Here is a 25,641-nt window from a genome sequence, read left to right as displayed (position 1 = left end):
TCCAGCTTGAATTGAAAACAAGGAATAGCCTAGAGAAAGAAAGAACGAAAGAAGGAACGAACCCCCGCTATGTTATGACTACCTTCCTTTACATATCCTCCCTTCCTTTACAGTAGTTATGCTGTCTTGTAGTTTCATTGATACAGTAAAGAATGTTTACATATTTATATTCTGTTTTAAATGGGCCATAATTATCTGGCCAGGACATTGATAAAGTTGTTTCAAAAGGAATGGAAACTGTGACAGATGCAGAGCAAAGGGTAGTAAATTTAACTACTAGACCATTGGGTTTTTCCTTACTGACAGCCAAATTCATGCAGTAAGCATGGTGTGGCATATGTGACTATACATTAAAGCAGGGATTGCAACACATCCTTCCTCGGCCTGTCAGCTTCCCTTGATTAAAATATATTGCATGGAAACATCAATTAATAATTAACCATGAGATGTAAAAAATAACATTCTTCTGATCAACCCATAAAGCCTGAAGACCATGCACACTGTAGCTTCTTTCAGTTTTGTTTGCAGTTCCATTTTCACTCCAGTATATTAATTCCTGTTCCTCCCTCCTGTGTTAGAACATGAGAAATGTAAAGTCCAAAACTCTTTTGAGAGTAGCACTATGAAGAAACCAGACAATTCATATCTGCACAAAGCTGTTCATGAGTAGGTCCACACATAGACAAGGCCTGTACATGCAACCTTTTTCAGACAGAAACTGTGAGCCTGAGTCCTTGAAGAACTGATGGTACTTACGATGTGGTGACCTGTGTTTGCGACAGTGGAATTCCATGGCCTGATGAGGATTTTCAGAAGTGGCTGGTATGAAGCTCCTGGATGTACTTGCAGGGATCCCACCAGTTGACCCCTAAGATGACAGAGCCTGTTGTCCAATGTATCAGACTGGATACTGGGCCAAACAAAGGAATCGGGGTCATATCCTTGATCTTTCCCCTTGCTCTTTGCAATACACAAACTGTAATAACAACGTTCAATCTCTGTGCATCCCTTGTTCCATGCAATGCAGTAAAGTGCAAAGCCCGCACTGACTTAACATTCTTTGATGAACCCTAGCCATTAATTTTTCATCTCTCCTGTGGTATAAATGCCAAACTGTTGTTCCTTCCCTTCCTTACTGCTGAGATCACCCTTGAACACCCACCTGCACACTGAAAGTCACATAGAAAATGCTGAGATCTAGCATGTACTGTGTGTTAAGCACCCATTTCCTGTTCCCATTTCAGTATGATATGTGGAGGAAAGCTGGACACATACCAATACAAAACTGGGAGTTACTGTATGACAATTTTTTATTTATCAGTATCAAATTACATAGCAAAGTAATGAATGCAGTGTCAGATCACCTCTTCGAATACTGTAAATACAAACAAAATCCACCATATTGCTTAGTTATCCAAAGTAAATTAAAAGTTTAAAAATGTGCGTTTCAGAGATTCTGTTTGGCATATCCTGTCAATATATCCTGCATAAATATTTCTGTACCTCATTTTCACTATGTGTACCTTAATTAAATACAGCCTCTAGAAAGCTCACATGGAGGAGATAGGCTCTATCTGTATGTTTATGATCATCATCAACTCATGCATCTGCCCTGAAATCACTGAAAGTACCTATCTGCCAGCTCACCTGACAGATGAATGTGACTGTACGTAGAGTGGCCAGACCCTGCTCTCACATAGTGCCAGACCCAAAGCTACTGCCATCAGTGCAAGACGACTGAATGCATGACATCAGCTTTGGATCAGGTCCTTGAATTACTGACAACATAGCTATTCACTTTCATGGAAGCTGGGCTGGATGTGATGGCCAGATCTTGTACACTCAAGTATGTAAGGAAATTCTTGGGACATTTACACTGCTCTTTACACTAGTGTGACTCCAGTATATAGAAAGAACAATTCCTGGTTTATAACGTTAAGTGACAAATAAAGTCAGGTCTGTTGATTTCACGTAAGTTGAGTAGGATTTGGCCAGAGCTGGATACAAAGTAGATAATTCAACAGAAGTATTATAATGGTGTTAATCAGCAGTGTCATTTACATGGGACTTCCATATAAACTGTGTAAATAGAACAATTTTTCCTGATGGATGAGAGAATAAGCTTCACTTAGCACTGGTTCCAAAAGGTAAGACTACTGAGACAGTGTAGTGGTATGAAAAGGAAAACACCATAGAAATATATATTTTGTTTAGAATACAATGAGCAGAAGTACAGAAGCGTTGATGCAGGTAATTGGAAAGGGGAGGAAAGGGAAGGAGGAAAAATTTAGGCAGCAATCCCATGGCAACATGGGAGTTACTCTTGATCCCTCCAATTCACCAGTATCAGTGGAAGTCAGGCTTCTCTGGGAAGGTGCAACCTGAACGCTTGATAATTACACTGGCTGCATAATGTCCAGCCCGGATGCACTCAGTCACTGGCCGGTCATAGACGAGCTGCGAGAGAAAGCCTGCGGAACAAAGTGGGAGAGAAAGAGATGGAAGAAAATGGTTAGACTACTTTTTCTGAGTGTATCAGTTTGTCACAGGGCAAAGCACTGAAATACTGGCCCAATTGTATGTACACAGGTAGCCCGGCTAGTTTAAATTAAGTATTGCGCTTGAGTGACCTGCTGAGTTGGAGTGCTGCTGCTGTTATTTCTACCTGAAGTCTCCATTTGGTAGCTTCAGGTAAATTAAATGTTATCAAGACTGATCTCTATTAGTGCCCTCAAAATGATTTTACCAGAGTTCTTGCTCTCTTTTCCAGAGAGAACCCCCGATTCCTCAAATACCATTTTAAAAACAAAGCAGCAGTTTTCCCTGCTGAGGAGAGCTCCTTTCGTTTATACTGGCTACAGCTACAGCCCCACACAACTGTACCTCTGCAAGCTTTTCTCAAAAAAAGAAAGGCATATAACAATTAAACTTTATCTATATTTACAGTTACAGGTGTTCACAATGAAAAGCAGGTGAGATATTTTTACCTGATGAGGAAAGGTAGATGACATCTGTTGCCCTTGATTACAGGAAATTTAACCTAAGACTTTGGAAACAGAGGGTACCTCTTAGCATGTGTAGACACCTACGTAAACAGCAAACTGTATGGAGAACCAAGCAGCTCTCAGAATCAGGGCACTTGGTTAACTGCTTTAGCTAACAAAGCCCTAGCATGCATGGCTTAGAAAACCAGAAATCACTGGGACCTGAGTGTTTTGAAAACCAGAGCACCTCTTTAAATGAATATAAGCAGAGAGTCCTAAAAAGGAGATTATTCATAGGTACTTGAAAAAGTTAAGTACAAGTGGCATCAGAAATTTTGGTGGCATCAGAAATGAGTCCTTCATTTCTGAAACATTTTGTCTTGGCTGAAACTATTGTGATCGAAAGCATGACAGAACTTATGGCAGAGGTGAAACATGTATTTTAAATTTGGAAGAGGTTTTCAAGATGTGAAAAGTAAACTTAGTATCTTATAATTTAAAACTCCACTCTGTCATTCTAGAGGTAATATTTTATTCACTTTTATCCTGTTTTTAATGTTTCAGATGTATCTCTCTTCCTCATCCAATCACAGAAGGAAAGTGAGACTTGCCCAGGAAAATCAGAATTCTAGCAAGCTGAAACATGTTCTTTTTAAAGCTTTCATCCACCATTTCAAGTTCCTGTGTCATGCTCTGACAGGCCTTGGGCCTTGACAGTACAAATCTAGTCTTGAAACCATGTCTCTCATAAGTACTATGTAGCTCTTAGGTACCAATTTCTGACATATTAGAAATTTTGATTCAAAGATTATATGTTTTGCTAGCTGGCTTTCAAATACACTTTCTCTGTTCAGCTTGGTTACTATTGAAACAAAGACTCTACATCATATTGTGATGCTCTCATTTAACCTGTGCTCCTTTTCTAAGTATTTCCTTCTGTGGCACATTAGAGCATATTTTTTAGAAGATGATAAAAGTATTTTATCCTTTGCAATAATGTCTGCTCCTTGAAGATTAAAAATCATGTAAAACATGAAAAATAAGGTTAGATTAAAGAAGGATAATACTGGTGAGCAAAAGACCCCATTTTCATGAATTACCAAGATCTATCTTGGCTTCTTGGTCATGACTGATAGTGAAAAGAAGCCTAGTTGATATATAGTTTTCTCTAAACTGCACTGAATGGTGGAAGAGTTTGAAACTACTAAATCTATAAATCAAGTCCTTTTCACTGGAATAGGGAGGCCATAAAAAGTAGGCATTTTAGTTGACAACGAGTAGAAAACTCGTATATCTCTGACATCAATACTTTTCTATAGAACTACATGTTAGCTGGAATTTCACAGATATTGACTGACACTAGCTAGGAAAAAATGACTGCTTCACCAACAAAAGTTAAGCACAAGTGGAGAAGACAGGAGTTTTCAGTATACAAAGATGAGAATCTGAAACAGGAAGAAATTGTGCTGTGAGTGCTATCACCGATGGCAGTCAGAGGATGACAGACAACACAACTGAGGCAGGGCGGTCCAGCTGTAATAGTTGCGTAACAGTTGAGAAATTCAAACAGCATGCCTGGCAGAAATCAGACCATTTCTGAATAACGAGATGAAAATGGTCTGCTCTCCATTAAATTAACATGCATTCTTCGGAGAAACTTTCTTGGATATGTGGAGAATGTCAATCATTAAATTCAAACTGCCTGGGAGGCAGGAGCTTGCCAGTGTGCTTCTGGGTGGTTAAAACTTGAAAGCAAGTTGTAACTGTATGTAAAACGAGGCTGTTAAGACAGTCCATTTCTGACTCAGTAAGTATCGAAGATGCACTGGGCAGGCCTCCAAAGGCAAACACGAGGCTAGGTTTTGTGCAGAGCATGAATTCAGAGAGGGATTTATACAAAAAAGAACAACTGTCTTCTATGTTTATGATCAAGGCATCAAACATAAATGAAGATGAGAAAATCCAAGGAGCAAAGGACCATAAAACTGAATTATTTTTCAATACCAACTAGACTGAGAGACACTGTCATCACCTCCCAGGCTCACTGTAGTTTCAAGCTAGTATGTATCTTTTGTCTTCAGTGAAGCTACTTAATTTATTCTGATCTAAGTGAAAGCAGAATCAGGTGAAAAAACATCCTGTTCTAATTGGTGATAGAAATGAGAGATCTGTGTGATTTCAGAGTGGTGGAGAAATGACATTAAGTACAGCTGTCAGATATGAGGTATGTAGAAACTGCAGTGGGGAGTTTGCCCTCAAACCATTCTCTTGTCTGTTGAGTTTCTCTTAAAAGGTATGTGTCTCATAGATGAAATAGAAATAGCAGTATCTGACACAATACCACATCGAATGACAATACAAACACACATATCACAAATACAGAACTACATCGCGTACTAAGACTAGGCAGTTGGCAAAGCAGACCCCAAGGGAACACCAGAAAGCACTGTTGTTTGAGCAGAGAAACAAAGACCTCTATCAGGTTGGCTGCTGTGCTGCAGAATGTTCTTTTTAGTTAATGCAGTAAAAAGCAACATGGTCAGAATATAATTCAGAGTTTGCCTTCTCCAGTGTATAAGGTACTGTGATGCAAACCCCATGATTCATACGCTCAAGGCATGGACTCAAATCTTGGAGTTCCAGCTGAAGAAGTTACTGCCCCATCTGTTTTTCACCATTCTTCTTTGCTGCTTGAATAACCTGATACACTGTCAAAATGAGCCAGATTAGTTTAAAGAGTAAGCTGTTGAATAGTAGATCTTTGCTAACCCAGCTGATTTAAACTGAAGTGGGTTAGTGAGTACTCAAACAGCTCTACCAGCGAGCAAGGCGGTGGAGGGAAGATGATAAGCAGTTGAAGGCTGTAATCTTTTTCAAGTGACCATGACTGGAAATGCAAGAAGATAAGTGAACATGGCTTCAGACTTCACACTCCTCCTACAATTTCACAGACAGAAAAGCCAGGACTGAACTCTGATCCTGTATCATGGGCCTGGGATCACAGAACTAGATCATCCTGGCACATACTAAAGTAGCTCAGCAACTATTTTAACTTCTGCCATGGCCTGAACTGGTTCCTGACTATCACTGGAATGGAGCACCGAAAGCAGTAGTACATTTTGGCCACACAAGGCAACCTCACTTCAAATATTTCACCAAAACAACTTCAGGCAATACTGTCTACCATCTTCTAATTGCAGCTATTCTGCACTAGCATTTCTACACTGCTGAAGCTGTGGATGGTGTTACATTCATTGTGTACCACTCTCTTAACACTAGAAGACAAAGGCGAGAACCAAACTCAAGGCTTTCCTACTTGTCTGCCTCCTGCCCTGACATCCAAAGCATTTATTGTTGGTGGAGTAAGAGAAATGGCAGCTGCAGGATATCTAGTAGGCCACCTTACTGTAATTAGCCATCTCGGTAAGCTTTCAGAGTAGACTGGGATGCATTTTGTCCCTCACAGGCATGGACAGCCAAGTAACGACGTTGTACCTAGTCAGGATAAGAACTTGTTTGGAACTGTGTCCAGTTCATCCCACTTATTCAGCATCTTCCTAGAAAGCAAAGACAACTTTGCTTCAAAAGCGGCTTTAAACCTTAGAGTGGTACAAAACGTATTTGCATTTCCAGATGATAGAAGTGATTATAAGACACCAATAGCTATTTTTGGCCCATAATTATTTCTTTTCTGCTCAGTAAAGTGTCTCTGACATCACTTTGCTCTGAAAAGTGTGCCTGAAATAACTGAGCATTAATCTTTATTATCTCCAGCCTCCTTACTACATACGCTCAAAGACAATGTTTATAATTGCTAGGTCTGCAAACAGAATGAGGGATGGAAAAGTCAAGTTGCTTTTTTCCTTTTTGTGCTCACCGCTAAATGATAAGTTCTGTAAGCCAAGTGCCACAAGTGGTCCTTGAGCCTCAAAATCCAGACCCAAACCAAAGCCCTCACTAAAATCAGCTCAAATCTCCCTGGGGATCATAGAATCATAGAATCACTTAGGTTGGAAAAGACCTTCAAGATCATCGAGTCCAACCAAATGTCAATGTAAGTCTGAAAAGACCAGCAAGACTGTCCACTGACTGACACAAAAGTTGTCTTTACTTTGTTACTTCTAAGAGCTGAGTAGCACTTAAAAAACATTAAAGGAGAACCAAGTTCATTTTCTTGTGCCCAGCAAAATAGACATTTCAGAGGCAATTTAACTGAAATCAGTAATTTCTTTGAAAGTTTTGTTTCCAGATTATCAGTGGTAGTTCTGAATGAACACCTAGCGCTAGTGCAGTTGGATAGGAATGTGGGAGTCTAATAGCAGAGATTTAAAAACAGTTCTGGTCTGCTTCAGTAATGGTTTAACAACACTTAAAAACAGCTCATAGTGAAGCCAAATGTTTCATTTCAAATTGTACACTTGACAATTAATTTTAATGACTGTTAATTACTAATGCTGGCTGGAAATCCGTTTATAGCCTCCGACACCCAGCTCCCCCACTACTCGTCTTTCTGCAGTTTCTCTCACACTTCCAACCTTTATAAAAAGCCCAAGGCAAAATTAATGTACTATTTTAAATGCAAGAGAGAAAAGCAGAAAAAAGCAATTATCAAATGCATTAATTATAAACAATTACAAGCTGACCCTGAGTCAGAGCCCCTCAAAACCTTTTTGCTATGTGATGTTCCCAGACAATCCTCCTCTTCCAGCTGAACCCTGAAGCACCTAATATAATCCACGCTAGCCAGGCCATTCACCAGCAAAATTGTCCCAGCCACAGAAAGGATCATGAACAGCTGAACTGCCTCCTCTTTTTGTATTTAAAGTTTCTACAGCTTAATTTGTGAACTGCCTTTTTTAAAATGGTGTTATTCCACCATGGGGGACAGTTGCAAGCACCTTTTCACACTCTCGTTCATATACAGCATTTATCACAGTTGCTCAAACGCTCATCTATTTTTATGTGATCCCACTGGCTTTCCAGGCCAGCAGTGTGGGAAGATGCAGTTTTCAAGAAACATTACCCTAGCAATTTAAAGCCTTGTAGCTGATATGACTGAGGCTTTTTTGGATGTCTTTTAGCACTGTTGGAGTGGGTTAATGTTGTGGTAGCACCAGTCTGGTCACTTGTAATCAGGTGGTTAACAATGCTGGTGCCAAGAGCCAGCCAGCCAACCTAGATTTTGCAAAAGATGTTGGCATCAGATGATTCTGCAATATAGTCGCTGAACGACCGTACGTCAACATGCTGAGGTTTCTCCTTTTTTAATTTTGTGGCAGATGGTGGGTATTACAGCCAAGAACTGTGGTAAGCCAGAGGCCCTGCCCGTTGCTATCAAACTGAATGCTGGCTATTCTAAATGGAAACGTTTTTGATTAAGGGTGGGATTTGGCTTCTGTTTTCATGTATTTTGGCACTGTGGTCTGACACATTAGACTTACAGTATATAAGGCAAATTAAATATAAGCATCTTCAAATACACTATACTTCTTTCAACCTTCACACACCTTAGCACTTTCTCTCTCAAAATATATAGAGAAAATGTGTGCATTATTCCACACATGCACATATATGTTATCATCTACAAATGTATATGTGTACAAACAAGTGTTTTTCCCTCTCTTTTAAAATGAAATGGCTCTGTGCTTCTACAGAACTGTAGTGCCAGCCTAATTACAAGTGAGAGAAAAAAGGTTACCAACCCTTTCAGAAAAACAGTCATTTAAGATGTATATCTAACAAGTGGCAACCTCGAAATCTCACTCTCACTGAAAAGAACATTAGAAAACCCTTCCTGACTATACCACTGGAGGAAAGTTTCAATAAAAACTAATTAAACTACAAAAATCTCAAGTGGTTAACTGATTTTAGGGGCTAAATTTCTGGCAATTCTAATTATCCTCTTGTGGCTTCACTTAGTGTTTCACAACCATGACAGATGACAATGAAAAAACTGCAGTTAAATTCATCCTCCCTGACACCATGCTAAGCACTGCCTTCTCCCTCTCCAAGTAAAATCAATACCATGTTTGAGTAAACACATTTACAGCTTTATTAGGATGTCTCGCTTGTTCTGTAACAGCTCCTTGAAGCTGTGGTAACAAATCGACTCAACTCAGTTAAACCTAGAGAGCTGAGTAAGAGGCTCATCGATGAGGTTGTTATAAAAATAAACTGCAGGAGATCAGAAAGCTGGAACAAACAGTCTGGTAAATGTCAATATTTTTACTTCCAGAGAATGACAAAACCATGAGATCATGAATAAAATGTTTCGGAAGTCTATATTTACTTTATTTATCAAATGGTCACATGCTAAATGCATTTCACTGTCTATGTACAACCCTCTTACACAAACTTTTTATTTTCTAATCACCAGCATGAATACTAAACCAAGCACGTCTTCAAGAAAAGCAGTGAGTATTGGTATTGCTGTCCCTATCCCTCTTGTTTTCTTTATATTTACGGACACATTTTGTGAATGCATCGAATTTCTGTAAGGATCACTCAGATGGGTGTATGTCTTCCTTAGCCTGAGGTTATACAGTCATTTATGGACACATGCAAATAATACAACTTTGCATTTACTAGACAACTATGAATAAGAGAAAGGAGTGTTTTCTGTTTAGCAGCCTTTTCCTGGAATGGAGAGGAGGTATTGAATACACAAAGCAAAAAAGAGTTCAGACTCTAATGCTTTAAACCATTACCTGTGGAAAAAGTTAATGAAAGATTCCTGCAAAAATGTGACAATAAAAAAAAAGAAATAAAACTCCACTATATTCCTGTTATTCCATTAGGAATTAGTTACTCAAGGCTGAATAATTTTATTGCATTGCATATATGATTACCACTGTTTGGACCTACTGGGCCAGCTCACTGCAGCTTATAGAATAAGGTGTCATCGTACTTCCCAAGTTCTGTACAGATGCTTGAGGTCATCAGAGACTCTCTCTAAGGAAAATTAGCAGACTTGTTTCTTTGATGCCTTTGTGCAAGTAGGAACAGTGGTTGCAACTCTATAGTGGTTTGGTCCTGAAGGCTGTGCAATGGATGGAGAAAACTTAAATCCTGATTTGAAGCCTACTGAGATTGATGGGAGTTTTCGTATCACTGGCCTATGCTGGTCTATGCCTTGACTGAGTACTGTCCATCCTTTGAAGAGGGAACAGCCCAAAGCTGGAGTAGAGGCTTAATTATTTTATACTGTGACACCCTCCACATTAATCATCTGCAGTGGACTCTATTTATAGCCTGTTGCATATCACCTCTGTTAAACTCCCCAGCACATCTTATTGTTCAAGAAAAGAATCACTGCAAACTACAATATGCTCCAAGAAAGATGTGATGGAGGAAACTGATAACAAGGTTATAACTTCTGATGGTTTGGTCCTATTTTGTGTTTTTAAGTCCACATGATGAACTTTGGAAAATTCCCTTTAGGATGAGAATCTGGTGGCTTTGGGCTTGTCTCCAACAGCCAGGATCAGGGGGAAACATTTGATTAAAAAAAACCACCCTCCAAGCTTACAACGAATATTCAAGGCACTGTATATGCCAAACCAAATACAGGTATTTTCATTGAAAGCATCTTCTCTAACTATCTGAAAAAAAATACTTTCCAGGTTGATGTTTCTCTTTGTTTTTCCTAAAAACATTGCCTAGAAGGTTTTCTAGAAGTGTTCTTCAAAAGCTAAAATTCTCCTTAGCCATTTTTGAGACAGCAGAATGAAATAAGCTTTCTGTTGTTGGTACCTGAGGAAATTTTCTGAGCCTCAAAACAGATCTGTTGTATTGACATTAAATGGTGCTGATTACTACACCTACTGCTTGGGATAAGAGGAAGAGAATTCCACTAATTTAATGTAGAAATAATGAAATTCTAAGCATAACAAAATGGAATACTATGTACTATCCTCTATTCAGTTTTTAACATTTTCAAGTACAAAAAAGGCTATGTGAATGTAACTTCATAGTTGAGATTCACATGCACAAAAGCTAGGAGATTTGAAGTTGTGTTTGCGGACCGACCATCTTTCAATAAGGTTTTTTTTGCAGGTATACTTCCACACAATCAAAACAGCAGTATGCAAAGAGAATCAAAAAGCAACACTCAATGCAGTGGGAATACGGTAGCTAGACAGCCTATGAATTTCTTGACTTTTGTGGGCTGAAATAGCCTACCCTGGCATTTTATTCATAATGCTCCTATTTTAATACAGTGGCATTTAATATCTTTTGCCTCTTTAAATATCTGTTACAGTCCTGGATTGATACTAATAATTTACTGATCACCAGTAACAGTAATGTCCCTTTAAGTAGAGTCGGAGATCAGTGTCAAACCAACCTACAAGCACTGCTACTACCACTGCTTTCAACTGCGACCATGTTTTTTCTTTTATTTCTTTTTTTATTGCAACCTTGCCATCTTCCCACTTCAAGCACAAGCCCATTTCAGTGTGGCGGAATTGAACAAATTATGGGAGATGTCACCATCCTATTATATAACAGAGGCAGCTGCAAGTGAGTGAGGATCCTGCTAGCTAATCCCACAGCCTGAGAAGTACCTTTACGGTCATTGTGTCAATCTCCATAACACCACACCAAGTCATATTAGACGTGAAGTAGATAACATATTTCAGTGTATTTTTATATTTCATTGTGTGTTGTATGTCCTGCAAATATAGCATCAGCTTAATCTGATGTATCATTTCTTAGGGGCCTATATCCTGCCCTGATTCCCAGGGGAATGTTCTTGATGATGCAATCTGACTAGTGCCTCTGTCTCTACTCAGAATACATTAAAATAACACAAAAATATTACCAACAGTCTGCGAGCAAGGTAATAATAACTCATTAAAGTAATTTCTAACCTTCCACATGAACATTTTCTTTATCATTACGTGATTTTCTAACACATGACACATTAACATAAAATGAAATGTTATGAAGATAGGGATAGTAGGCATGACAAAGTATTTTGAACGGTGATGATTTGCTTTGAGGCGTTAAGTCAATTTGTAATTGTCCCATAGCTATTACAGCAAAAATTGGAACTTTATAATTGGTTTTGAAAATCTATTTTTAACACAGTGGGTTTGTTTTTTAAAAAGTACGCAACCTATTCAACGTTTATTTCTCACAAAGCCTGTCCAGAATGTCACTGAATTTATGGTGAGGTAAATGAGGCCTTTTAAAACCCAATTTTGCAAAATATTAATCCTCTTGCTGTGTACTGAGGCTCCCTTCACACTGATGGTGTCACAGACAGGAAAAGAGACACAGCCGCTAGAAGGATCAGGTCTTGCTTCAGTCTAATTAGAAACTTCCAAGGGTTTTTAACTCCATACACTGATCCATCCTGGTGATGGATCTCTCACGTCTACATGTTATCTAAAAAATGACAGCAAGTATACTAATGTTTTGCCTTACATTAATTCTACTATGCATTTTTCTGGATTGCCTTTAAATTGCATAGGTGCAAATGCGAACTACCATATTCAAGTTACTCTATTTTGATAAAAACCACATATGTAATAAAATTAAGATGAACAGTTAGAAACCAAGAGGAGGGTAGCAAATAAGACAAAACAATTAAACCAGATTGGGTCACAATTAAATTATACTTGGACAATACTTGCTACCAGTTTTAAGTATAATGCCAGCACAGAAGAGCTTATTATTTCCAAAGAAATAATTTTGAATGGAAATTGGTAAAAAGTGAAGAAGGGAATTAAAAAGAAAACAGGATTATTCCATATTTTTCCTGAGTGATATCTATTTTTATGGTTTTGTTTAAGTAGCTGCAATTTAAACTGTGGCAAATTTCTAAATTGTGCCAGTACTAATGTTGAAATTACTAGTGACTGGCTACACTATTGATCAGAATAATGATGTGCCTCTAGCTGAAAAACCAACTAGGAACACATAATCTGGTAATTTTCTAGTTTGTAGAAGGTCGGTTACAGAGATAATGTGGCCATCTAATAGCCTAGGTTTAGATGTGATGTTTATCTGAGAGAGTTACAAATGCCATCAGAACACATGGGCGGTAAGTCATGAACATGTTGACAGGTTATCCCCTAGCAAGCAAAGATTGATGCCCTATCTGCAGCTCAGCTATTATACTTATGTATGCTGTTTATCAAACAGGAGTATTAAAGATGGGCAAAACAGGCTGTCAGTCAAATGCTGATGACATTAAGAAGGTATTTTTATTTCAAAGCTTTGTATCTCATCAGCCATGATCTCAGTAACAACAGGATTGCTCAGAGGCAATTAGCCACCCATGTTGTATAAATTAAGACTAAGGGAGTGCTGATTTCTGTTATAACATTTATCTTTACTTCAAAGAAAAGACAAAACAATTCAAAGCAGTATCCCCTTGTCTCTTCGCTCATGAAGTTAAATTTTGTAGCAAAAATCAGGCATAACAAGTTACATGCACATGCATATGTGATTGATATCAGAAAAAAAAATGATGACAACTTCCCAAGGTATCTTGAACAATTATAAAAACCTTATACAAATTAAAGACCACTGTAAGCGGATTAAGTAGCTTCTGATATCACACTCCTGCTGTTCGGTAAAGAACCATTCCTAGTTCCTTCAACTCCTATTTCAACAAATCTAGAAAGTTTTAGGGGTGGCGAGTACTGGAAGGAGGGCAGCTCTTACAACAGAGATTCGTACAGAGACGAAAATACAACAAATAAGAGGAATATTTAATTTCTCTGCGATGTTTTTAGTGAAAACAGATTCTTCTACAATCTTAAAGAGCCTTATAAATCCATTAAGGAAATTTCTTTTTAATATAGTCACAAGCTCACTCATAATTTAGTATTCTGACAAACCATTCAAATCATCTGTCTCTGCTGAAGGCATTATCAGATCTTTTTGGCACATTTAGCACTCCTGGTGTAGCCATATACCAACTATCCATAAGAACTTATTTCATTTCTCACATGTGTACATGCCTCCACCCACACAATTCCTTCACATGAATTACATAAGGGACTTAGACAAAGTCATGAATACAGTCTACCTTTGAACTGTATCAGATGTATTGTGCGAAGATGGAATTCCCATTGTATAAGCTTCATTTTTTAATTCAGTCAGCTTCTACTCTTTAGCCACCAACACTGCCCTCTGAAGATGGCTGAGGCTGGATTTCCGGAGGAGCAGGAAATGGCACCTGTGAACCTAATTCCTATAGGATTAGAACTCACAGGACCATAACACAATTTAGGTTGGAAGGGACCTCTGAAGGTCACTTGCTCCAGTCCCTGGCTTAAAGCAGGGCCAACTCAGATCATGTTAAATCCCACCTAGATCATCTTTTATTTTAAAAATTCTTGGATTCCTTCCATAAATGACAGATTCTGCAGAACAACAGCATAAGAATTATTATACTGGATTCAATTCTGTTTCCATTTTTATCAATAGTATACTTGTTTAAATCCACTGGCTTCAGTCAAGGTATTCCAAAGTTATACTAGTGCGTTCGGAAAACAGAACCAGACCTTTTTTAAAAAAGGTTTCTGAACCAAACTTTTAATAATGGAGGAGTAATGATGAGTAATTATTCTTTGCACTATGGGTTCTTTGCAAACCTATATTTATATTTCTTGTGCTGTGTTTTTAGAAACATACATGTATGTATAATATATTTAAAGAATGTTTCACATTAAGGATAATATTTTAACATTTCAATAATGTAGAAGTGCACCAAATATTACTTAGCTCTGAAATCAAAGCTGGATGTCACTCTATAGAAAATAATTTGCATTTACCTCATGAAAGCAGGCTAAAATTTGAAGATGTGATGAACCTTAGGCAAACTCTTAGGAGTCCAAGGTCGTTATCTAATTTGTAGAGGCATTTAGATTAAGATGGAAAAATAATGTTTAGAATTAACCTCTATATTAAGGATGAGGGAACGGCTTTATTGAGCCAGTTTGGCAACAGAAACAGAAACAAAAGGAGGGAAGTATCTCCACTAAGCCCTGTGGTCTCTAAAGAAAAGATAAGGATGCCATGAGGCACACTATGCAAGGACACATATAAAGGATGACAATTCTTTTGTTGCTGTCCATGTCTTCTATCAGAGTAGCTCTCTGATAGCTGAGACAGTAGTTGGTCATCTCATAAGAAGATTCATGCTAAGTTTCACGAGAGAGAGAGAGAGAGAACTTATTCTGTAAGCATGTGCACCAAAAACATTCTGAATGTAGCTTTCAAACTATAGCTAGCAGCTTTATGAGATTTCTTGGTACATGGAAGCTGGCAATGCAATTTTTAAATTGACAGGTGGTTTGAGCCGTTCACCTCAGCTTTGATACCGACAGAGGCAAATTGCTATCGGCTTGTATTTGGCACCGCACAATGCTCCATGAAGAGCTCCTTCTATCTGAATTCTTTTCCTTGAGAATAATATAACATCTTTATAGCATGGTGATAAGAAATATACACTTGCTGTGATCATTCTGTCACTGCTTCATCACGCTACTTTAAAATGATTTGTAGTTACATTCCATACTCCAGTACTTTTCATGCAGTATGTGACTAAATCATAGTAGATTACTAAGTCAATATATTTATATTGACAGAACCTGGAGAAACATTGATTTTACACCTTCTCCTATTCATTTATTATGAACTCTCTACCCAGTTCCACTGAGTAGACAGATTCTAGGAGAGAGATTTAGCAGGGAACAATGGCAGTAACTATCAGAAAAGATGCTTATTGTTTTCATTAGTTACGGTGGCGATGACAAAGGGGAGTCCAAACAGAAGGCAGACATACTCTGGCTAAAGAGAGCAGGATGGCATAAAGGAAAGCATAAGATGGTAAAACTGTCCATATTTCAATCTATTTATTGCCATTAAATATGCTTTGATTATCATTATTGCAAAGGTTCAAACTGGGGCTGACTAGTAATAAATAAATGTTAATTTAATGAGTAATAGAATGTTCCCCAAACTCTACAAACAAAGGCTGTAATTCCATTAAGAGGACTCTTGTGACATAAGCCATGTCAGCAAAGCTCAGGTGATTTGTCAATGTCATCAGAAGCCAGAGATGGAATTGCAACTTTAATTTATGGGTATTTCAGGGATTTATAACCGAAAATCTGTGGTACCCCCGAAATCCACAAGAGGTGCTGAGATGCTACAAAGTAAATAATTACTGCTTTAACTTCTAAAACATAGCAGTGCTGCTGGAAAGCAGTAAAAGCAGAACTCTGTTGGTGTTGTCTAGAGAAGTGTTTTTAGCATAAAGATACCTACAGTAACTTTAAAAGCCAGTTTCTTATTCATGCATTGCACCAGCCTGAGTGGCAGATGACTTGATGCCTGCAGTAAGAGGCAAGAAATTCAGAGGTATTCCTGGTGCTAACTTAATAAAAACACATTTCAGCTAAAGAATGCAGTTTATTTCTTGTTGCTAGCTGTTGGACTGAGCTAGTTCTCCTTGGAGGCCAGCAGCTTCGTGTTCAGAAATGCTGAACTCGTGAATCAACTCACAGACTTACAAGTGCCCAGAAACTTTGTGTCTTTAAACTTTTTAATGACTTTAAGGTTTCAAGACCTTCACTACTTAGATAGGATCTAGAAAAAAAAACCCCAACAGATTTCTTATTTTCCACTTTCACATGGAGAAACACATGAGGAGTGATTTGCCAAGTTGGCATAATGATTGAGAAGGAATTTCCTTACAATCTGCGAGTTATACCTCTGGAAGAGAGTGCCTCCATGAAAGACCTTTCAAAATATGATCGAGTCTAACAAACTTGACCTCCTAATGTAAAATAAATCCTGCTTGATGGGGTTAGTTCTCATTATATCCCACGTTCCCCTCAGCCAAGATATTTGCTCCAACAAAACCACTGTTCAGTCATGTTAATATACCAGTCCCAGAGAAGTATGGGAAGCTTTGCCATGGGAGTCTTGTTCTCTGCTGTTTGAATAAAGGAACTACATTTCCAGAAGAGTGTATTACAACACTGAGTGCATTTTTTAGTTAAGGGATGAATTTTGAAACATTTTACTACAAGGACACTAAGATCAAAATATTACATGTACTGTTGCAACTTGATAAAAACCTCAATCAAAGAAAGAAGCTAGAAAAAACACTGAAGAGAATATAACCTTCCCATTATAAAAATTCTGTCAGGACAATAACACTGCATCTGGCTCAATGCTAGAATCAACAGAGGATACATATGTTGAGTAGTATTACCAACATCACTGCACAGGGCTTTCTAGTAAGGAGACAATAAAGAACTTTTCCTGTTGCAAATATGTACTTTGAAAACACATGAAAAGTGTGATATAGATAAAATACAGACATTTCCCTCAAATAAAACACAGACCAAATCAAAGCCTATCCAGTCCAGTATCCTATTTCCTACATATGGGAAGGAAAATGAAATGACTGCATGAAGAAGGAGACCACAGTATATAAGACTAGAATCAGGCGTGTATCTAGACTGTTATGACTCCCAAATCTCCCATCTGGACTAAACTCAGGAAAATCTCTTCCCTGAGGAGAATAAATGACCAGTTTATTATTTATGGGGTGACAGAGGAGAACTAAGATATCTCAGAAGCTAATGGAAGAACTATGGATATTCTAAAGCTCATGTTGCTTTGAGTCACAGCAGAGAGAACTATGGTGGAACAAGAACCTAAGCTCACGTACTCAGGTAAGTGTCCAATCGCAATGAGATTTCAGACAGATTTGCAACTGCTGACCCAACTTCCATTACAGAGGGGAAAACAGCTGTGGTCCTTTCTTTCCCTGGTATCAAGGGAGAACTGTACAGTGCCACGCTACCACTGGACTGCATTGCACTTGTGCTCCATACAAAAAACATCTGATGCCTCAGTGCTATTTGTGGGGGAATAGAGGAAAATAATGTACGTCCATAAACAGTGATATAGGACCTTTGTTAAGATTCCCCAAATACACTGAAGCTTGCTGTATCCAGACACATTATCTCAGCAGACATAGAATGACAAAGGGGAATTGATCTTTTAAAACACCTATTTTCTTTTCTTCCTTCGCAATGGAGTTTAGCATTTTCCACATCACTTTTCCCCTTGGAGAAAGGAATCTCACAACTGATCCAAGACCAGCCTGACAGGATGTGCCTGAACAACTTGCACTGCTGGTGGAAGGTAGCAGTCTGGAATTGAGTATGTTGTGGTTTATATCAGCCTTTCCATTCAGGGTGTTCTGAATAATTACTAAAGTCAACATTTTAGCCCTTCTACAGAAAACCAGCAGCTATGGCAGTACCAGGGAAAAGGATATAATTTAAAGAGGAAGGGTTATGAGAGACCAGGCAGTTCTTAAAGCCTGATTATTTAGTTGCAATAGTCTTCCTGCAGCTAAACTAGGAAAGAACAGAAGTAGGATTATTAAAAAAAAAAAAAGAGTCCTGATTTAGAAAAAAAATCTGAAGACCAAGAATAAATACAACCCGAGATAAACATGGCAGACACATGAAAAGCTGCTTCCTGCTGAGGCAAAGCTTGGTTGGTGTCTACCATATTGCCCACCTGGGCCCTATCCAGTATTATTTGATTTTCAGGATCTGAAAACAAAATAGGCAAGACCTTTTATCTTCATGCCCCCCCCCCCGCCCCCGAACAGCAGCTTACTGGCACAGCTGATACACAGAGCACATGTATATAAGGACAAGCACTTGAAGAAGACCTTATTTATGTTATAGTCACTGTTACTTACTGGTTCAAATTTAGTCTCGTTTGTGATTTAGGAACAATAGAGAGTGACAAGTGTACACTAAAAGGTGTATGAATAACATGACCCAACATGTTTCCCTCTATTTCTGTCCTTTTTGATTCATGAAAGCACCAAAGCAATGAGTAACAACATTCCTATTTTCAGCCCGATTTAAGCATATACCAAAAATTTATCATTGATTTAAGTGATGTATTAAGTAAGGAAGGGAATTACTCATATGCTTAAGATTAAACTTATGTTGAATACTTTCTTGAAGCGGGACACAATTCTGAAGCTTTAATTTGTTAACACACTGCTTGTTATCCTCTTCATAGCTACAAGACTGAGCCCTGCGCTTCTATTTATAAAGTCTCTTTGGTAATGTTTCCAATAAATTAGTGACTAATGGAGCCCCTTACAGCTACTACGTATTGGATATTAGAGCCTTCAGGATGCAATAGTGCATCACAGAACTACATATATGAAGGTTACAATGAATGATAGAACTTTTGGATTAGATTGGGTTTTGGCTTATATTGAATCATTTTTTAAAACAGGCATAGACATAACATCCTCTTTTTTCCTTAGAGCTTGTGCCAAAAAAAATAGTAAGTTTGCAAATGGATATTAAGCAATGCCAGATATTTTCTGGGTTTGTTTTAACAAATTAACCCTTTATGTTCTTTTCTGATGTCCAAATAATTGTATTGGAAGCAGATGTTCTACCAAAATTGACATGATCAGAAGACGTCATGCTCACTTATTAACATACTGTTTAATATTCACTACAACCTGTTTTAAAGAACAACAATGTGTTAACATTTAAGCCAGGAGGGATTTCTGTACACTATATAGTACTTTATGCAGCTTGTTTATGCAACAATCTGACAGATACAATTAATCTCATGAAAACGACCGGAGTACAGCATAATGGCATATTATTTTTAAAGTAATAGGACACACTTTCCCTTTGAAAATCAGAATGTAATTAAATCATATAACTTCAGGATGCAGAGAAAAGCTCTAAAAGAGTGAAGCTCATTCTGAAGGACAGTTGAATGAAAAAAAGGTAGATTTTATACAGAGAGAATAATAGGATAATCTCCAAACAAGAGAAAGAGGTAAGAAATACCTCCAACAAATGCATCTCCAGCTCCATTGGTATCCACAATTTCACTCTGATCACTCACCAACACAGGGAAAGTAGTCACTTCATTTTCTGTAGTGAAAGGGAAGAATAAAACATGAGTTACTTGGAAATATGACTTTGAAAAGCACAACAAACAGTGAAAATCAAAACAATTCAAAACTGGAGCTCTGACCTTTAGCACAATAATTTGGATAAAAATAGATTTGGTTTATAATGCTGTCTGTATTCACTGCATAGGGATATGGGAACACATTTGATCAAGCTATTTGTTGTGGACATTTTCATTAATTGCTTCCAGCCTCATTTCTTTTCTTTATCTCCTAATATTAGGGGCAAGAGAAAAAAAGTAAACCAGGAGGAACGACATAAAACACCTGGGCATATAGACAAGACTAAGAAAAGTCCATCCTGCCAAAACCAGTGCTTCCTATTAGTTGCAGACAGGTGATGTAGCCTTCAGAATGGCCAGTCCAAGCCTCCAAAAGTTCAGCAGAAATTGCTGCATTGTAAGAACCAAAATGCATGTGAACTACCTAAAATAAAGCCATGAAATAAAAAGCAGGAACTAGTGTAAATCAAAGTGCTCCCAAATTACATCTTTTTAAACAACACATATATGTAAGAAGCCTTGCAACTTGCCATCTGACTAGATTTGGTTTCAAGATTTCAATGACTTCACCCTCTTCCTTAGTATTTCTTTTTTAAAAAAAAACTTACTTCTCTGCAACTCCCTGCCTTCTACTGGCACTCGTTAAACCTATTGCAATAGGTGGATGCTCAGCATCTTCACCTCCAATTCACTGCCACACCACAGTTCAACATAATTACACCACTTAGGTATGGTAACTTTAGAGTTCTAGGGTTATAAATTTAATATATGCCACTAATTAATCAGCTATGCCTTTCCAGGTGGTAATGTCATAATGACGTGATAAAAATATAATTACCACCTTGTCACAATACCTTGTTAAAGTGTAAATTACCCCTGTAACAGAGCCAATGGAAGTTCTGCCTCTGGTAGTCAGCATGCATTAAACTGTCTCAGAGCAAACAGATTGTCCTTTGGCAGACAGCAGGAATTAGAAAAAGGGGAGGGGGAAGAAAAGCCTGTCAACCAGTGAAAATGAAAACCATCAGAGCTGTTTTCTTTTAATTTTTGGTAAAAATAGAAATAAAATGGGAAATAGATCCTCCAGTAGCTGAAAGCTGGAGATGAGTGGTTTCTTCACTGTCCAGCAACAGAGCAGATCATAAAAATCACTCTTACACTGACATACACAGTAGCAAACAAGGAAATCTAGTTTGGGAGGCATATAAAGAATTCGCAGTCTCAAATCAGGCAAGTCTGTGTATGCTGCAGAGGTACCAGAAGGATCCTGGTTTCTGTGAAATGCAGTGTATCAGCTCTACTGCTCTTCACCATCTGCTACTAAGTGAACTAGGCAGATATAATGATGCTGCCTCCAGAGGGAACTGTTGGCTGGCCCACCAGGAGGGGAGGGGAGGGGAGGGGAAGGGAAGGGAGCATTAGCAACAACCATCCATGAGAGGCAAAGGAAAAAGGGTAACGAAAAACATAAGATGAATATTCCAATTAAAGAACAGGTTTCAGTCAGTTCGCAGTGCATCCTACTCTCTGTCCTGTTAAGAAAGCTATTTAGAAATGTGATTCAATGCTGTGTTGTGCCCTTAAGATAGTCTTCAAGAGCGATGTTTTTTAGTAATTTTAACAGCATTCATTTGAATTGGAAATCAAGAAAGGAGAGGTCTTACATTAAACTCTGCCAGACGAGCAGAGTGTATGCATCCATTTCATAAGAAGGTATGTATGACTTGCTCTAGATAATACTAAAACAATGAACAAATTGATAACTCTGTTGAAGACACATTGTAATAAACTAACCTGCTTCCTTCCCAAGTGTGCATGGGCACACTCAGATGTTCTACGTTAAATACACAGTAGACACTTGCATATGCATACTAATGTATGTGGTTGGGCACAGAGAGTTAATAATGCACAGACATTATATTTTGAATGCTGTAAGTGGGACTTGGCTTCAAATGAGACTCTATTCAAGCAAACTAACACAAGTGAAAGCTCTCACCATCATCCTTCTCCCTTCTTTTCCTCCTCTGTCTTGATTCCTTCCCTCAGCTCCCTCTAGTACTTGCAGGTAAGTATTGCACTATGAACTTTATTCTATTTTTGATGCAGTAGGTGTAATTGTAACTGAATTAGTCCAAAACTCCCAAATACATCAAGAAATTCAGCTGATAAGAGAATAATCTTTTTTTTCTGATCACAGTTTTCCTACTGTATCTGGGTCATACATTCTGTCTCTATAACTTTATATATTTTCAAGAGGAGCAATAATCTCATCTTTTGAAGTACTGAAGTTTCAGAAGGAGCCAGCATGGCTTTGGAGCATATACTACATTATAAAGATATTACCATCTGCACACATCTAATAGGCAAATTATCTTTCTTTAACCTTAGGAGAACTTCTACTAGTGTAGTAGAGTCTACTAAACTACAGTTAATGATAATACATATTGAAAGATACAACAAAGTAACACTGAGGTGTTGGGTTTTTTTTCTTTCCTCCACAATAACTGAAGTCAGTTGGAATTAAAACTGCCATTAAATTACCTTGCTATCTCTGTGTAATAGCATAAAAATAGCTAACATCTCTTACTGATCTGTATAACAACTAGGCACAACAGGGTAAATTAAGATAAAGCAGAAGTCTCCATTCTGAATATCCTTGCTTTTGTGACTTTAATGTTGCTTTAAATTCATTTTTGTGTGTGATCTATTATGTTATAAAACTCCAAAATCCATCATAGCAAACATAGAGACACCTTGGCTAAGTGCACCGGTCATCAGTGGCCTTGCTTTTCAAAGTCATTTCTGATTTCATTTATCATTCTGAGAGCTTATGAAATAAAGAATAATTACATAAGTGTTTTGAAGTCCATGTGCTGCTCCTCAGGGCATAAAATCCAGTGTACTATTTTTAAGCAACAAATATCTTCTACGGTAAACACCCTGGGATACAACACATTCCACTTGGATATAGTTTCCTGGAAGCCCAGAATTATGAGTGCAAATTGCAACAAGGTATCTATAATTAAGGCAGTTTTGGTAACAAGCATTAATGAAACCTAAAATGTTGGGACTTTGTTTCAACTATCAATGATTTTACATTAGTGAGGTACTCAACTGTTTTAGAATGGTATAGAAATAACCAAAAGCAAACAGTGATGTGGTGATTTCATAGGCTGAAGACAATATTCACAGAAAAATCAGAAGGAATTAGCTCATTGGTAAATTTAGTTATTGTTAATTTGTTGCACTACGTACATAAAGATGTGAAATCTTAATTTTCTTCAGGCAAAAATATGTGCTAGCATATCTAGCTTAAGATATTTTTGCAGGTAAAACAGTCTGGAGAGATAATAATTGGAGAGCAATATTAAGTGAAAAAACAGTGCTCTTTCCATTCTACTACATTTAAGCTCCCAAATGAACAGAAGCCTATTTCATGACGTTAACTGAAACAATCGAACTCTGATGATAGCTGCAAATACTACAGGTCTGTCTTTAAACCAAATTAGAATCACAGACTACACGTCTACTCTTAGTACAGTAATAAACACCAGCAAGCAATCATTACATCCAATTAGGCTGAGTACTTTCCTTAACTGGGTCATTTACCAGTCTCTCTTGCTCTTAAAAGTAGATTAAATGTGTAAACTTACATTTAATTACCTGTAACAGAACTCTTATGGGCAACATGTTCGAGTGTCCTTAATTTTGTATTAAAATAAAATAAAAGGAAGAAGGGAGCCCTAAAGTATATACAAAAATGTCTAGCTATTTCCTCAAATAATCTTTTGATCCGTGGGCTGGTAGTGGTAGTACAGATGCTTACAAGATGGAGACATATTCAGGTTTCTTTTGTGAGCTTTAACTTGTTAAAAAAGGAACAACTGTGAAACAGAATTCTGTCCCATCTCCTCCCCACCTCCATCCCCTCTAATTTTCTTCAGATCAGGGGCCAAAAACAGATAAAAAGAAAGGAGGAAAAAAAAAAAAAAAGAGACAGGAAGAACTTAACATAGAAACCTGAACTCAAAACCTATAAATGTCTCTGGGCAGCTGTAAGGTAAGAAGTAACGAGAAAAGTATTTGAAACAAGCTCATGTCAGTCAGGATGATTCTGAGCTCTTGCCTCTCTCCAGAAGGTAAAACCCAGAAGCCTACAGGCTCTAAGTCTCTGCGCCTTCTTCAGCACATTAATACAGCTTTAAAAATCATTAGTATAACAACACCTTCTCTTGTTTTTTCTACTGTAAAAAATAACGTTGTTGCTGTACTTCATACAAAGATACCACACTTGATAACATAAATCAAACAGATACCGCAACTCTCCCACCGTATTGGCACAGCACTGTCCAAAGTTATAAGGCAACGTGGGGCAGGGCACTGTGCACTGAACCCCTGGTTAGGAATCCTTAAGACTTCCAGTGATGATGTATTTCAAACCTGGCAGTCCTGATCCAACCTGTCATTTCTAAGCAAACAGAATGAGATCCTGCATTTTCAGGCTGGGACTTTCAGATAGCTGTACTGGATGAACACTCCAGCCCCCCGGCCCTTCTGTGTGCATGGTAACTTTGCCTTGTTTTGCATGCCAACATCTCCTCTCTCCTCCATTTAGTTCCGTGCATTGTTTGGCCTGGTGCTGTAACCATGCAGGGCTTGTCAGAAAAATACGGAATTTATTTGTGCAAGTCAGTGGAGTTAAATAGTATAACAAATGAGATGCAAGTCAGCCACATGCTTTGGGATCTTTCTAATCAAATATTCTAATAATACACAACAAATGATGCTGTATTCTAATGAATTCAACACGTAGCCAAGAAAACTTTATAGCTAGTAGTGTAGAAGAAGTTAAGCTTTTATTGCTATAATAAACAATGTTATGCTAAACAAGTTATAGAGTAGTTGTCATTTACAATGCATTTATATGTCTATGGCATGGTACAATTAATATAAATATTAATTTATTTCCATAATAAAAGACCCAAATAGTGCAATCAGGCTAAAATTCTCTTTGCAGCTTGCTAAGCAAAAGTAAGGCCATATAGCTGTGCTGGCAAGGATGCAAAGTACTGTCCCTCAGAGGCAGCTAGTTAATTTTCAGTAGAAACAGAGAAGGAGTATGATGCCAAAGACCTTGAATCATCTGTAGCTCTACTCATGGTCCTACAGGTATCTGTAGGGGAAATGACGGTGTGCAGGCCCCCTCTTCCCTCTCTCTTAGGAGATAACGTTAATCCAAAGATGTTCAGTGAGACTTGTCTTCTCTTTATAGCTCTCCTCAGACATACACATTGTCCCATTATCTAGTCAAAAGTATTTTTATTCAGACGTCATATTCATAGCATCTCACTAAAGTGTGATTCATAGGATTAGAGTTAACAGGGGAAAGAAGGTTCCTCCAAAGGAACTCGTGCACTCATACACATCAACTATTAGCACTGATGTAAAATTAAACACTATTCTTGCACCCAGCATATATCCTTTGAACCTATGTCTGATTCTGTCTGCACCCCTGTTAATTCAACACCACGCCTTTGAAATAACTCTTGATTTATACCAGCATGAGATCAGACTCAGAACTCTGTATCTAGTTACAACAATTGTAAAAACTGTAACAGCATCAACTAATGACTCATGAATAGCTTCTATA

The 25,641-nt window shown here is 37.9% G+C and overlaps 1 protein-coding gene across 3 annotated transcripts in view; it reads right to left on the bottom strand.

The window, feature by feature from the left end:
• Positions 1–1,292: 1,292 nt before the first annotated feature.
• Positions 1,293–25,641, bottom strand: part of ADK (adenosine kinase) — a 296,805-nt gene continuing 272,456 nt past the window's right edge. For all 3 annotated transcript variants that reach the window (XM_010567786.1, XM_010567787.1, XM_010567788.1), the window contains 2 exons: positions 19,865–19,951; positions 1,293–2,471 (listed from right to left, as the gene is read on the bottom strand). In XM_010567786.1, coding sequence (XP_010566088.1) covers positions 2,347–2,471; positions 19,865–19,951 — 212 coding nt within the window. In that variant the 3' untranslated portion in view covers positions 1,293–2,346. The remainder of the gene's footprint in view (positions 2,472–19,864; positions 19,952–25,641) is intronic.

This window comes from Haliaeetus leucocephalus, unplaced genomic scaffold, assembly GCF_000737465.1.
Source record: "Haliaeetus leucocephalus isolate CR32 unplaced genomic scaffold, Haliaeetus_leucocephalus-4.0 Scaffold229, whole genome shotgun sequence".
Classification (NCBI taxonomy): domain Eukaryota; kingdom Metazoa; phylum Chordata; class Aves; order Accipitriformes; family Accipitridae; genus Haliaeetus; species Haliaeetus leucocephalus.
This window is presented reverse-complemented; position numbering and strand designations above follow the sequence as displayed.